At 36.7% G+C, this 15,163-nt stretch overlaps 1 protein-coding gene across 6 annotated transcripts; it reads right to left on the minus strand.

The window, feature by feature from the left end:
• Positions 1–2,105: 2,105 nt before the first annotated feature.
• Positions 2,106–14,007, minus strand: tcea3 (transcription elongation factor A (SII), 3). Of its 6 annotated transcripts, XM_027001561.2 has the most exons (22): positions 13,797–14,007; positions 13,083–13,145; positions 12,861–12,966; positions 12,631–12,739; positions 12,303–12,446; positions 12,130–12,216; positions 11,607–11,696; positions 11,273–11,377; positions 11,024–11,128; positions 8,566–8,673; positions 8,396–8,461; positions 8,054–8,110; positions 7,850–7,915; positions 7,655–7,717; positions 7,484–7,549; positions 7,160–7,237; positions 5,624–5,784; positions 5,456–5,512; positions 4,839–4,993; positions 4,193–4,339; positions 3,950–4,021; positions 2,106–3,596 (listed from the first exon to the last, which is right to left on the minus strand). In XM_027001561.2, the coding sequence occupies exons 1-22, from the start codon at positions 13,863–13,865 to the stop codon at positions 3,588–3,590; spliced, it is 1,983 nt and encodes a 660-aa protein (XP_026857362.2). In that variant the 5' UTR covers positions 13,866–14,007; the 3' UTR covers positions 2,106–3,587. The 6 variants fall into 6 exon arrangements, with proteins under 6 accessions (XP_026857362.2, XP_026857363.2, XP_026857365.2 ...); XM_027001562.2 differs by lacking the exon at positions 8,054–8,110; XM_027001564.2 differs by lacking the exons at positions 12,130–12,216; positions 12,303–12,446.
• Positions 14,008–15,163: the final 1,156 nt, after the last annotated feature.

The following is a 15,163-nucleotide window of genomic DNA, read 5'->3' on the forward strand; positions in this document are numbered from 1 at the left end:
TGGCACATACATCACATATTGAAAAAGTTACAGATTGGAAAAGCTCACATTCTGTGATTTGTTATACATTTTATATATAATTATTTTATGTCATGCTGGTGTTCATGAAACTATTCATGCATGTATCCTATTGCAAAATGAGTAAATTATGAGGGACCCTGGCTGCACCTGGTCCTCTATAAAATGGTTCCATATTCATTATATGGTCATGCAGAACAGCCTTTGGATGTAATGACTCTCACCTTTACAAAAGCAGTACTGTAAATACAAAACCTCTAGGGTACATTAATGTCTGCCCAGCTAAATTTGACACTGCACACAAATATTCTTCATACATGTACAGATCATTTACTTTATCTTGCACTGCATTTCTACTTTTAAATAATTAGAGATGGGTGCAGATTTAGTCCCACAACTATGTGATATATTACAATATGGTTCTAGAGAATCTGTAATAGTAAAATCTTTTTTGATGGGTGAGATGACGCTTAGTTAGATCTTCCATTGGACAAATTGATAGAATACAGATGCTCAAACAGATTGTTTACAGTTTCAAATTGTTAGTTAGCTCATAAGAATATAAATCATACCACTTAAACTGAATCAGACGACCATGAATACACCAAATGCATGTGGCAGTTAATGTTTTTACTTACTGCATTACATGTGGGTGTTTTACCAAATAATATAACATTTTAAAAGTTAAAATTAGTATAGTACACTTTAAAGAAAATGAGTGTATGTCTTTCAGTAGATATCTAAGAAAAGCAATCCCAAAGGAGGCTGCAATACTTTCCTTTATTAGAAACTATCCCTGCTATTGCCCAAATGAACATATATTATTCTTCTATACTTAACAAGATGTCTTGGTAATGTACTCATTGGGCTCTGGCTGAAGACCACCCTTGCATTTATTGATGTGACTACTGCCGGATGACTACCATATATCAGGGCAGAACTGAGGTGAATTCTATCAGGTTCAGAAGCATCACTGATCAGGTCTATGATCCAGAACCCAATGGATGGTACTCAACTTTGCAGCAGGACAATGGCTGTAATCATAATGCTATGTTTGTAAACCCTTTGGAATTAAGACTTTTCTCCTCCTTTTCAAAGGTCCTTCGAAATAATTTTGAATGGACCATAATGCAGTGGAACAGAACCTCACACATCCATACTAGATCAACTAGCTGCAATTCCTTTCATTTTATGACACTGTTATCCTATAGGTTATCATACGTTTCTATCAATGACCATTTGTTCATTCCACTGTAAATAAGACAAGTGCTGTTTTTTATAGATGACTCTTCTTATTATTGTGAGCTAGACAAAGATCAGATCACATTATAAGAGCTATTAATGCAGATAATTTAAATGAATTACAAAACTTTTCTCCCAACTATTAGTTTTTAGCGATGATTTACAGACTGCAACTAGAATCTCTGAACCAATTCAGCAAAACCACAAATTCATTTTCAATCTTTCACTCATTTATAAACCACATTTTTTCAGAACACTACATAGTTCTTTATTTTATGTTCAACATTAAAAATAAAATCTCTTGCATTCATTTGGAAAGCAGACATTCAAAATACTACACTTACAGTATATATCAGTTGGCCACACCCAGTCCTCCTGAGTGAACACCAATAGTTTAATTGTTTGCTTGAAAATCAGCATTTGAGCCTAATGTGTTGGCCATAGACGGGCTCTACTATGAAGTAAATAAAATAAGATAATGAGGACCAGAGATAGCAAGAGGAGCTCTAATTCACTGTGAAACTCATGATCAACCATGATCTAAGCATGAAGGCAGCTGAGCAGGGTCACTTTACTGTTGCTTCAAGACACTGTAATGTAGAACAATCAAGTAATCTATTCTCTACATTGTGCTAACATACTTTCTCTCTCTCTCTCTCTCTCTCTCTCTCTCTCTCTCTCTCTCTCTCTCTCTCTCTATATATATATATATATATATAAAATACCATTTTAAGAAAACATAAGACACATGAGTATAGTATTCATTTTGTAAGAGATTTGACAGTTTGTAGCTTGTGTTTGTGTTTTGTGTTTAGAGTTTTGAGAAAATGATGACAGGATAACCGTTAAGATAACTGTTTTATACTTTTATTTCAAGTTCTTTTACTAAAGATTCTACACTTTAACCTCACGATCAGTTTTATTTCAGATCCAGTGAGTACATGGCCAAGAGTGAATGTCACTTAACTTTATGACCATTTGTAGAACACCAAATGACTGGAAGATAATAATGGTTGTCCATTTCAGTATGCATCTGAAGCTTCAGAAACATGTCATCACCAACATGTAAGGATTGATAAATTGCAAGCATTTTTACAAGGTACCTAGTGAAATATAACCTTAAAGAAATGTTGAAAGGTTTGTCCAGGGGAAAACTCCTGCTGAAGTACAGTAAATGCAGTATTTACAGTAAACACAGTATTTACTAGCTGTTCCTTTACCCCACAGAGTATAGAAATAACTTTTGAGCTGTGAGGATAACTGTACCTGTGACTAAATCTAGGCTGACACAGTCATCTAGCTATGTCATTAAGTGCTACAAGAGTATCCTCTTAAAAATGCAATAAAATGTAGAGGGAGGAAGGCCATCATTTAGCGATCCTCCATTTCATTTCACTATCTACTGGGTGTTATGGCAATGGTAAGATTAATAATAAAACGTAAGGCTTCAAAGCCTAAAGGGCATAATTTCACACTGAATCAATTGTTTTAAGGATTGCAAGAGGGCAAAGACTAGAGGATGAGCTAGAGAGCATGGTGCTTATTAAGGCTCAAATACAGAGGCAAGGGCATCATTAGCTCTGATCTGCATCATTAAGAAACCATGAGCGCAAATGGGAAAAGATCACATGTGCTACTGGCTTTAGTGAAAAAGGAATAGAAAGAAAATGGCACTACTGTCTTCTGTTTATTACTAAAATAATGCAAAATGGGTTTATCATAAGCATGGCATTAAAGGTAATAATAAGGTGTAATTATTACTATGAATGGAATTTCAGAGGTAGCAAAATTATTGTACAGTCTTTAGGGACAAATATTTAAAAATCTCTGAAATTTTTCATCACAATTTTTAATCACAAGTCAAACCTACATATTAACTGTAATGGCGCGCAACTAATCTGGTTCTTTGTTTTAATTAGTACCATAGAAATGCTATAGTATGAGAGTTTTTGGGTGTAATTAACATTCAAAGAAAAACATGAGTCTAATTTACATCTTACACATAGATTTCTTCCAAGCTAGTAATTGTAGTTTTCATTTTAGACCATGCAGTTTACTAGTGTTGTAGAAAACAAAACAAAAATCTAATTAAACAATTACAATGAAGACAAAATTAATTTAAATTATTATTTAAAATGATATAAAAATTGAATGTTTTGAACATATTTAATTATTTATCAAAGATTTTGAATTTCTGTATTCAGTGCAGAATTCAATAGAAAAAAAAAAGGCAAAATATTGGGGACAAATTGTGACATCACATGGGTCATGTGGATTTTCCATCATCCAGAATGAAAAGATGGGAGGGTGAGACTTCACACCGGAAATTAGCAAAACTGGAAAAATGAAAAACTGTGTAAATGATTATTACATATAAATAGTGGCAGCTAAGATACTATATAGATGCAATCCATGGGCAAATGGCAAATAGATCTCAGCATTTGTGTATCATTATATTAATCAGCCTATATCTGATCAAAGTGCACTGTTTAAAAACAAATTTTTGGAAAGGCATCACAGAAAACTGACACAGATAAACATAAAAAAACGAAAGCTTATTGTAAAGCAATTTTGTATTTAGGGAATTAAAAGGAGATAAAAAGTATGATACCTAATAATGCTTAAGAATGATGGTGTGTTTAAAAATATAAAATTAATTAGTAGAGTTTTGGAGAGAAGTGCTTGTTACCTTCCAGCGGTTTCCACACTCGTTGCACAGCACAAATGTGGTCATGGGCTCATCAGCACTGCGAGTTTGCACCTGCACAAGAACACAGCATGCATAAAAACAGCTTCTGATTTATAATGCCAGGAGCAATATCTGACAGATAAAACCAATACACCAACTATAATGACCTGTTATGTTATACATGTTTGATTTGTTTGTCTGTAAAAGTATTTGGGTTACAACTTTTGTCTTTGAGGAATGTACCTGGTTGTAAGTGCAGTTCTTCTTCTTGCACTTGCTACACTGCAGCAGGTCAGTAGTGGTGCCGCCAGTCTTTGCCATCTGGTGCTCACGGATGGCTTCTTGGGTCAGAACACTCCGCAGCTGTTTCAGCTCATCACTGGCCATTTCCTACATTGCAAACAATGTAGCTGCTGCTGGCACTAATTTTGATTACAGCTTTTCACTGTGCTAGGACCTGTCATTATGCTAGGACCTGGGAGTATGCTAAGACCACTTAGTGTTTGTATTTTGATGACTGAGACATAAAACCTAAGATGTAGACTACCAAGCTCGTAGCTGGAAACCCCAAGCCTATCTGCATTTTTGCTCCATTCCAGTTCCCGACACACTTGGTTGAGCTAATTAAGGGTTATAAAAACAAAACATTTGATTCAAGTGTGTGGAAGGGTGGAACAGAAAAAAATGGCTCATGTGAGATTTGTTGACTGTCTTAAAAATCTCTGGCCTAAGAAATAAATGATCACAACTTAAATTCATCTGTTTATGTCACTTGTGTTTGAATACATACACATTTAATGTGTTTATATCTAAAGCTAAATGACTTTTGGAAGTATTTTCCACTGTTTATATAAGGCCTTAATCTACACTGCTATGCTGTGCACTCTACCTCAGCAGTCATGGTGGCTATGCGGCTCAGCTCAATAGCTCCACCCAGGACGTTCTTGCGCAGGTTGGGATTCTTGGGGTCCTTCAGGTTGCTAATACGACTACGCACCCTGTTTTTATATTTCATATCTGTGGCTTTAATCTCCTGGTAAATATTTAAGCCAAAGAGTGCAGTTAAGGAGGTATACTAGGTAAATTTCCATATTACACAGTATACCACAGGCATGATGTAATACCCACACTTACTAGAACTTTAAAAAACTTATTATTGATTTGGATGAAAGATCTGCCAGTACCAAAGAGAAGTAACAAAACCGTTAAATTCACTAGATTATGGTCAAATGTGAGTCCTAATTAAGATTAAGAGATTTCTTAGGAATTTACATAGTAAAAATTAGCACTAATAAAATTAATAATCAACTCCTACAAACATGAGATTTTAATAAACGAATCTACTGTGCATATTTTTGACTGTATTTGAAAGCCAATAAAAGTCTTCACACACATACACATAAATGCACACTTACTTAAAATAGAATATGAAGGTTTATACGAATATTTACTTTTTTTTGTGCAAATGAAACCAATTCAAATCACCAGACAGGACATAAAGGATATGATCTTCAATTTCAGATGCCATAGCATCACAGTTTGCACCATAATCCTTATAATCATCTGGGAAGGAGTACAAGATTTTGTCATTTAAGTGCTGTTATTAGTGAAAATAATCTTCACAAAACAGGTTCATCACATCTGTGTGGATAACTGGTGTTTGTGCCCATTTACCATCTGTACGCAGTGCAGCAGACAGCATATCAATGCACTTGTCCCTAATGGAGTCCCCTGTGAGTAGTCGAGGGGATAGAGGCCCCCCACCACAGCTGAAGGTAGGAGACAAAGGGCTGCTGGGTGTGCTGGGCGTCTTTGGAGTCTCAGCTTTACTTTTCCTATTCAACAGACATAAAAAGGCAGGATGGTATGCCAACAGACAATGGCCTTAAGATACAGGTAACCTCATTTCTAGATGCCACAATGTGCATCTAATACAAAATGACTAAACCTTTGTGGAGATGTACATGATTGTTCTGAAAGATGGCTGACAGTACCAGTCAGGTGTAAGTTTCATTCCTGAACTGCTAATAATTCACCATTCATTAGAAGGAAATAAACCTCCATTAGATATAATCTCTTGCCTCTCTAAAATTCTACTGTGGTGGCAGACAAAATGCAGACTGGAAATTATGTTGATATTATCCAAAATAGTACAGTTTTGGGGTAATAGTCATTACATTAATTAATTTGATTTCCACTGTTTACATGTAAAGGAGTGAAAATCTTTTGTTGAAGGATCATAGCATCCTGCAGTTTTGAGTTTTCCCTGCTCAACTGGGAATATGTGTCAATTATGAGTGAAAAATCAGATATTACTTAACACCTACACACGGGGTCTTGGCTCCTATTTGACACAAAAATTGTTTAAAGGTATTAAAATGGAATTATTTTCTCCAACAGAGAATACAAGATGCAACTGAGCAAAAATCATTCCCAACAAATTGCACACTTACTCACACCCACTTTACTAGAAACATCTTTTAGGTGTACATTTAGAGTGTACAGCCCATATGTTGCCATGTGCAATTTTGGGGCTGCCAACAACTCTGAAACTACCAGTGAAATAAAAGTGAGGCCCAAGTAACATTACTATTTTTTATAAACTTTTGTCAGTTTAATACCTGGAATTATATCACCACTGTGTCAGTGAGAATGCTATGTTATGCAAAGTCCATCTCCAAAACGTCCAGTCAGCAATGGTCCTGTACTCAGAAACTGACCAGAAACAGTATTAAGGGTGGCTGACAAATTGTGTATGCTGACAAATGCACTCAAGTCTGTAACTGTAAAATACAAAATGTAAATCTAGAAAATATAGTAGCTGGTTAATGTATCCATACAAAGTGAGTCCAAATTCCAGTCCTGTCAATTCCAATTGCAATTATCTGCAATTATCATGTTTTTCCCAATATTACACAACTGATCCCAATCATCAGCTAATTACACACAATAATTTGTATTCAGTCAGTTAAAATGAGAATGGGGACTGGGAATAATTGGGGTTTTGAATTTCCACAAGCACTGTCCACCTCATATTTGCCTTAACAAGGTTTTTAAAAAATGCTTGAAACTGACTGGCTTTGGGCTGTAACCTCCAAGTATCTCCACCTACTGCAATAAAACTCCACTGGGAAGCTGTGAGAACTTAAAAGAGCCTGGCAGTGTGAAAGGAAGGAAGCCTGGAACAGACTGAATAGATAAGAACAGTACCATCCATCATTGCTGTCTGTGGACAGTTTTCTCGGCTGTGCTCCAGGGTGAGATGACTTTGAGCCATGAGACTCTCTCCTGAAAACACAAGTATAACAGAAACAAAGATCAGCAAAGACTGATCAATCATATTTTTATTCATTAGTGCATATTATTATACAGTTTTAGCCTTTTGCACTCCAAGGGCCTGCTGATGGGTCCAGACTCTCATTCCTCACCTTTCATATTGGTTATGCTCTAAATCTGTGAGGTCAGAAGTCTCTGTACTCAGAAACCTGTAAATTAGTGACTAAAAGCACTATAGAAGGGTGTGTAATGCCTTGCCTTTCACATGAGAGCTTCTTAGCTGGTGGTGGTGAGCTGCCAGACTTTGAGTTAACAGAATCTCTTCTAAAGCAAAAAAGAAATGTTTTGTATTAAAATGGGTGTCTGCTCTAAAAGGTACAATGAGATGACCAGTAGCCAAGAACCATTACTTAGAAACTAATATTATACCTCTGAGGCTTGCTGTCACTCGATTGTCGCCTCTGGCCAGACTTAGAATCAGTGGAGTCTTTCCTGGATTTAAACAGTAAAGCCAACAGTATAAAATGTCTGACCAATACTGTTTTAAATCTGTTGATGTTTCTCCTCTGATTACAAACTAATATGAGCCCCAAATCAAACTTTATTTCAGCTTTCTGAGCAGACCTTTCTTTTTTGCCATCCTGGCTCAGCTTTTTAGAAGGCTGTTGTCTGAGATCTGGGGAATCTTTTCTGGGAAAAAGAAAAATGAAGCAAACCATCTACACATTGTAAATCCAATCTAATACAATCTAACAACAAGCAAGAGCTGATCCATGCACTGATGCTGCCCTCTGCCTTTCACCCACAGTGACACACATCCATTCCAACCTTTCTCTCTTTGCTTCCACAGGTGATGTTTTGGGTGGTTTACTGCCCCCCACATCTCTGATGAGAGATGAGCATTATCTCAGTACTCAGAAGAAGAACCAGCCTTCATCTTTAGCACCACATGCTGATCAATATATTCTCTTTCTTGAAAAAGGGGAAACCACACCTTTTAATATCAGTTAGTTTATTTTAGTGGATATGTCTATTTCAACCCACTTGACCCATGCAGAAAGACAACTTTGTCTCTAAACAGCATTAAATACATTAAACACTGGACAACTATTGCTGGTCAGCAGTGCTCCAATTAATAGAAAAGACAAACTAATGAATCATGCAATGAACCTGTCTTTCTTGTGTTCAGATGTCCTTTGCTGAACAGCTTGTTTGGGGGTTGCTGATGTGTCTTTTCTGAAAGTATTATAAAGAGGAATAAATCTACAATCAGATACAACAACAAAAAAAGCATGAATATTTAAAAATCTATCAAATGCAACATCAACTCAGGTCCTGACCTTTCTTTCTCTTTGTCTTTCTTCATTTCTAAGGAGAGACGTTTTGTAGGAATGGGGGGATGAAGGTGGAGAGGAAGAGGAGCAGCATCAGGATGCACAGCTTCTTTTCTAAAGATTACCAAAAATGAACTATTCATAACAGTGCACTCAAATAAACCCACACATCCTGCATGCACTATGTTCTCAGATATGTAAATCGAGTGACTAGTGTGACATAAAAAATACATAACTATCACAGTGTACCACTCACTGAGTTTACAGTCCTATACCACTTATCAATTGTAGCAAAGCATCATTAGACATCACTGCAAGGAGCAAACTTGCAAGCCAAATTTAGTATTGCAGCATCAAAGGATTGTGAACCCTAGCTAAAATGGACAATGAGCATAATTACCTTATTGTGTTACCAGTTTTAGAGCTAATACATAACTGCATAATTACATAACTTGGGTGTTCTATGCCAATATCCAATTTTATTCAGTTGTACAATAATCCAGGCCTAACTGTGTTTACAACCTGCTTACCAATGATAAAGTATGGGATTTTTAAAGAATTTTACTGTGCTATTAATGTTACACAAATGTGAATGTGAATGTGAATATAGTAATTAGTGTCTGTGTTAGGAAATTGTTGGGGGGGGGGGGTAAAACAGTACATTTGGGTGTTTAATGTAATATGACACACTAAACATAGCAATCTTTTTAGTATTTTGGTAGAAAAAAACAGGCAAACAATAACTGCCTCATGGGTGTGGTAAATAGTTTTGACTAAAGATGAATTGTAGGAAATTCATCAGCATTAACAATAACTGAGGAGGAAAGAAGAGAAAACAGACAGTATGGAAATGGCTACGTCAACAACTCACTGAGCATTTGCAATGTTTCTCAAGGGCACAAAAACAGAAACAGTTTGCTGTCGGTCAGAACCAAATCCTTGACCCCTTAGAGGATAGTCAAGTTCTCTAACCAGTGTGTGGAATTGGCTATTGAATAAGTGTTAACACTTCATCTTTTATTGGACATTGTGCTTTGAAAATGACCCCACTATCAAAACAATTAAGACAATGAAGATGTCTAATAAATATATAATATATTAACCACTACAAATACCTTATCCAGTACAGTCTCTCTAAAGTTCTGTCTGGTCAGAGACAGCGTAGCAAGGGGGTCGACCACAACTTTGATGGAGCTGTAAGCTTTTATGGCTGTTGTTGTGCAGCACCCCTAGCTTAAACTGGACAACAGCACCCCTAGCTTATACAGGAAAGTGGCTAGAATGTGGTTTTTAATCAAAAAAATTAAGTAAGAACTGGTGTATTTACAAAGTGCTTTGAAGCATGGCCATGGCCACATTATGCTAGGTTCCTCATTAGAAATAACCTAGATGGATACTGAACAGTATTTGCCAAAGCCATCCCTAGAGAATTACACTATATGCAATAATGATCCTTCCAGTACTACTACACCATAAAGATTTGGTAATATCTGAAATTAGTCATTTGAAATTTGGTGAGGTACATGATGACAAACTTGCTCCTGCAGAGGATAACACAACAAAAACTACACCGCAATAGGGAAAAATAGATTAAATATGGGTCAATAGAATCTTAACTGAAACTTAAAGTATTTTATCAACAATACTGCTGCACCCCCCCCCCCCCCCCCCCCAAAAAAAAAGAAACAAAACTAATTACTGATTACACAGAAACTACTACAAAGCAGAGCTGGCAAACTAGTGGAAGCATATTGCTGTAATTGGTATAATGAACAACCTTGAACAAAGAAATATTACAGTTAATGCTGACAATGGGAATTTGCAGCAATTCCCATTGTAGTAATTGTAGCAAAGCAGCTTGAGCCTTAGGCATGCAGGCATGCATCAAAAGTCCACATGCTGTGGTTAGAATTACAGTATGGAGAGTGATACTGTGAGCGCAAATAAAGGAACTTAACAGTAGGTGATTGCCAGATGGTTACTGTGAATTCTACTAACATGTCTTTATAATATGCAATTTTGCATAATTGTGCAACGTTGGCTAAATAAGTGATAAGATGCTAACAAATAATGCAGCATTCCAGACAAGCCTTGACCTCTCTTTCTTTATGTCTAAAGCAGATGGTTTCTGAGAAGAAGGATGCAGGTGAAGAGGCAAAGGACGAACTGGGGAATTTGGATCTAGAGCCTTTTTCCTATGTGGGAAATAAACTGTATGATTCTCTTGACCAATAAGGGAAAAGTGCTGTAAGTGAATGGCAATGACAACAGACATCAACAGTCATTAGTTCTATTTCCTAAATCCGAATGAAGCATACTTGAGCTGTTGTTCAGCATCATTTGGTTTCTTAAGAACAACATGTTATTAAGATTCTCTTACAGAGCCCTCATCCCTGTCCAAAACATTTTTTTTCAAACAAAGATGGACATTCATTTCCAAGAACATGCAGAAGCCAATTCTGACCTCTCTTTAGGAACCTCTAGACATGGCCTTTTATGTGGAGGAGAGGAACGTGGGGCGTGAGAATGTTGAGAGGGGGTAGCAGTCAAGGTTTCTGCTGAATCTCTCCTGAAAATGAGTAAAATTTGAAACACGCCTCTGAAAAAAGCCCCATATCAACCTTCAGCTGTTCAAAAATAGGTTTCTTTAAATAATTCTGATCAGCTTTTAGAAAGGTACTTCATCAAATATGGACTTATCACCTATGCTGACCTGTCTTTTTTCACTTCAGGTTGACGTTTAGAAATACGAATATGAGGAGGAATAGGATGATGAAGGTGGAGAAGATAAGGATTTTGAAGATCAGAAGCCTCTCTCCTGTGTACATAATGTTAAAAAACACACTAATGGTAGCAAAATGAAGCAATTCTTGAAGCAATTTTTTATACCACTGTAATACAAACTCTCTTAAATTGCTAAGTTAGAAGAGACTCTTTATGTTACTTTTACTATCTTTATGCTACCAGCTGTACTTTTTAAGTGTTTATCTGACTTTGAGTCAGCTATGTTAACCCAGTCTTGCATAGGAATTTAGAAATTGTCTAACCTCTCTTTCTTTACTTCTGTGGATGGACGCCTTGGATGAGCTGGAGGGTGGAGTGGAGGAGCCGGGAAAAAATCAACGGGAGCATCCCTCCTAAACAAAAGTGTAACCACCCAGTTTAAATCCACTCACACGGCTATGGGAGTGTGTCATCATGTTACATGCTGGAAGGTCAATGACCAGTGAATCAGAGCTGTATATTACCCTAGTTTGTTCCACATATGAGAAGCCACATATGAGAAACTCCAAATGGCACAAACCTTGAAATTAGATATGAAAAGGGCTATGGCATATTTAAGATTACATTTTTATCAGGGCATAATTATTTACAAACAAACATTGCATACACTGAGCAAAACTCCACTGCCTTAAAACTGCTATATGTGATTGAAGGTCAGCTGCTCGACCAATATCAGACTATTTGAATGTGATTAAGAATCTCATTCAAATGAAAATGCTTTGTATTAGCAGAACTGGAGGAACTGAAACTTCATTTCATGCACATGCTCTTAACACCAGCCCTAACCTCTCTTTCTTCACTTCTGCAGGACACTTGAGAGAAGAAGGATGAGAAGGTAGAGGAGGAAAAACAGTGGAGTCCAAAGCATCAATCCTAAAGAGACCATAAGAGCGCTTAAGACTGTGACTGTGTTTCACTGTTCATGAACCAAAAACTACATAAACCAGTAGCCCTTTCACCTCCCCTTATCCTTTGTATGATTACTGAGATGTTTCTCCTTTCTGTGGTCACTTTCTTGTTTTTCTTTCTGTAGTTGCTCCCCTCTTTTCTCTTTTGTGTGTTTGTCAGTAAGCTTCTTATGAGGATCTAGAAAGGATTTTGGGCTGACACAAAAAACGGGTTAGATACTGCAGCATGCTCATCAAAGTCTTCCCTCCGTTTACTATTCATACAAGTTGGTCTAAAATATACATCCGTATTTTATCTACAGAGTGCTAAAGTTTTATTTTCACTTAAAATCTGCATGACAGTGATATGCACATGCTTTCTGTGCTGCTCTAGGTTTACCTTGACTCTCTGTCAGGAGAAAGCCCACTGGGTAATTCCATTTGCTTACTGGCTTCATTTTCATTCTTCAAATCATTTGGTCTTTCAGCTTTTTGAGAATGGGTAGATTCTGTCAGAGATATAATGTAGACATTTTACCAGCTACTTTATTTTACTTATATATCTTGATAAATCCTTTATGCAATATAGATTTTTTAACACAGTATAACTAGTAGGCTACTAAATCCCACCCAATAGCCTCTTCCAGTTTTTGATAAGTATCTTTGCAAGGGAGACGACATCCTCATCTGTGCAATGCTTTCTTACACCATTGACAGACATGCCAATTCTTGTTTCCTGGGATAAGTAAGAACATACAGAAATATAAAGCCAGTTACAAATCATAACTATCATAACTATTGACTATTTTCCACTTTTTTTTTTTTTGCCCAAGATAGCTTGACTAAACTTACCTGAAGTAACTTAAGAGTCATATTGAAGTTTTTCAATTCCCTCAACAAATCAAGAGCACCTTCCTGCGTATATAAAAAAAAATTACAAATGGAAAGTCAAAAGTATTCATTATCCTGAATATCTCAGTAAGTTTTATATATATATATATATATATATATATATATATATATATATATATATATATATATATATATATATTAAAAAACATGCATTCTTTTCCCTTGTTTACTTTTTGACACTCAGTGGCGGGCATGACTGAGTAAATATTTCGGGACACCCAAAAAGCTCGTGAACATGTTGGCAGCCAGTCGACATGTTACCGCCTCCGCGACCTTGTGTGGCGTGTACCTTCAGGAATCATGCGCAAATCTTTCAGCAGACAATGCGCAACATGTACACAAACATTTCAGCTGCATTTCAAATGAAATCAGTCTAGTTATACAATACCGTTTGTTAGCGTGCACCCAACCCCCAAAAGGAAATAATAAAATCTCTAGTCTGGTCAGACACCTGTTCAGCATTTGCGTTTCCCAAATAGCGTCGAGGGCCCATGTAAGCATACTTCTTTTACAGCACGAACAGAGAAAATGTGTTCACCCATTTAGACTGACCAGTGTGCACGACGATCTCGCACCAAATAGTCAGTAGAACAATAAATTTGTGGAAACCCTCAAGGGAAAAAAGTGAAGCTATCGTCAAAATAAATTTCTTACCGTGTTATTTCTAGACACCATCTTGTCTAGCTTTTTAGCGATCCGTACTAGGTCTTCCTCTCGTGTCATTATTTACGCATGAGTTATGCTTAAATACAAGACTGAGTGAAATTTGAGGACTTATGGCATATAAAAAAATTACAAATACACGAAATGTAAGAAGTTTTGTTCCCAACTTGAACTTGTTTCTGCACTGTCCGTTCGACCAGGGGGCGGGACTTAGCGGCAAGAGCCAGAAAGACTGTCGGAGCCGTCAAACCATCTGGTCAAAATACTCCGGACTCATGACAACTGCTAAGAATAGACAGCAACAGGGTGGATGCGGATTTTAAACGAATACTGAAAGGAGAAAAGAGAAAATCATTGTTTGCGAAAACAGTTTATAGTATAAAACATCTTGCCCATCTAAGGTGTCTTTGATAAGTCACCACTGAAAGCTACACTGTGATATGTTTGACTTTCTCACTATCTTCAATGAGTGCAGGTGAAGATATTTTATTTATCGTCTTGGGGAAGAATTTGGTTTTCTTAAACATTGAACCATTTCCGGCCAGGCCAGTGAAACTATAATCCCGCCTTCAGTGACTGACCCACAAACATACAGTTTCCGCTTCTGGCAAACATTCGTATCAGGAAAGTCGTAGTATGTTATTTAAAGTTGGAGGACAGTTCCACCATAGTTCAACAGGTGTTCCGTAAAGTGGCCAGCAGACGGCGGCGTGGTGTCGAATATCAACGTAGTCTTCAAGGGTTTGAAGCCACAGTGCAGGCCCACTCGATCCACTATAACGATTCGCTAACAAGGTTTGAGTATTCGCGCATGTATCTTAAACAATTTTGAGGACTTGTAACTTTTATTCCAGAAATATATTCTGCTTTGACTATCCCACTAGATAGTACGACACTTTGTTCATTGTTAATCTTTACATTTGAGGGAACTATGAAAAATCCTGCCATGAATAATATTATTTAAATGTATTTACATATAAGAATCCAAGAATTAGATACTGTAGTTTGCGCTGAATATACCACTGATCTTTTGGACTACATATACCTTAATTTCAGTCATGACTGAAACATATTACATATTAATTAATTGTGTATGTGCATTTGTTATAGTGTGCAGTACAACACTCAGTAAACTCACCAATGCCTTTTGGAAATTCTAAATAAGGGTTGAAATATACATCAGAATTATTACATACTGTGTTCAGTACACATCTGAAAGGCTAACATAGGACTGCTGGGATGACTATACCGAGCCATGGTTGTATTTAACACCAAACATAATTGTGCATTTCTTATTTCTAAGTGAACCCAGTTAGCCAACATGTTAAAGCTCTTTTATACTATGGATGGGACAATCT

The sequence above is a fragment of the Electrophorus electricus genome, chromosome 10, assembly GCF_013358815.1.
Source record: "Electrophorus electricus isolate fEleEle1 chromosome 10, fEleEle1.pri, whole genome shotgun sequence".
NCBI lineage: Eukaryota > Metazoa > Chordata > Actinopteri > Gymnotiformes > Gymnotidae > Electrophorus > Electrophorus electricus.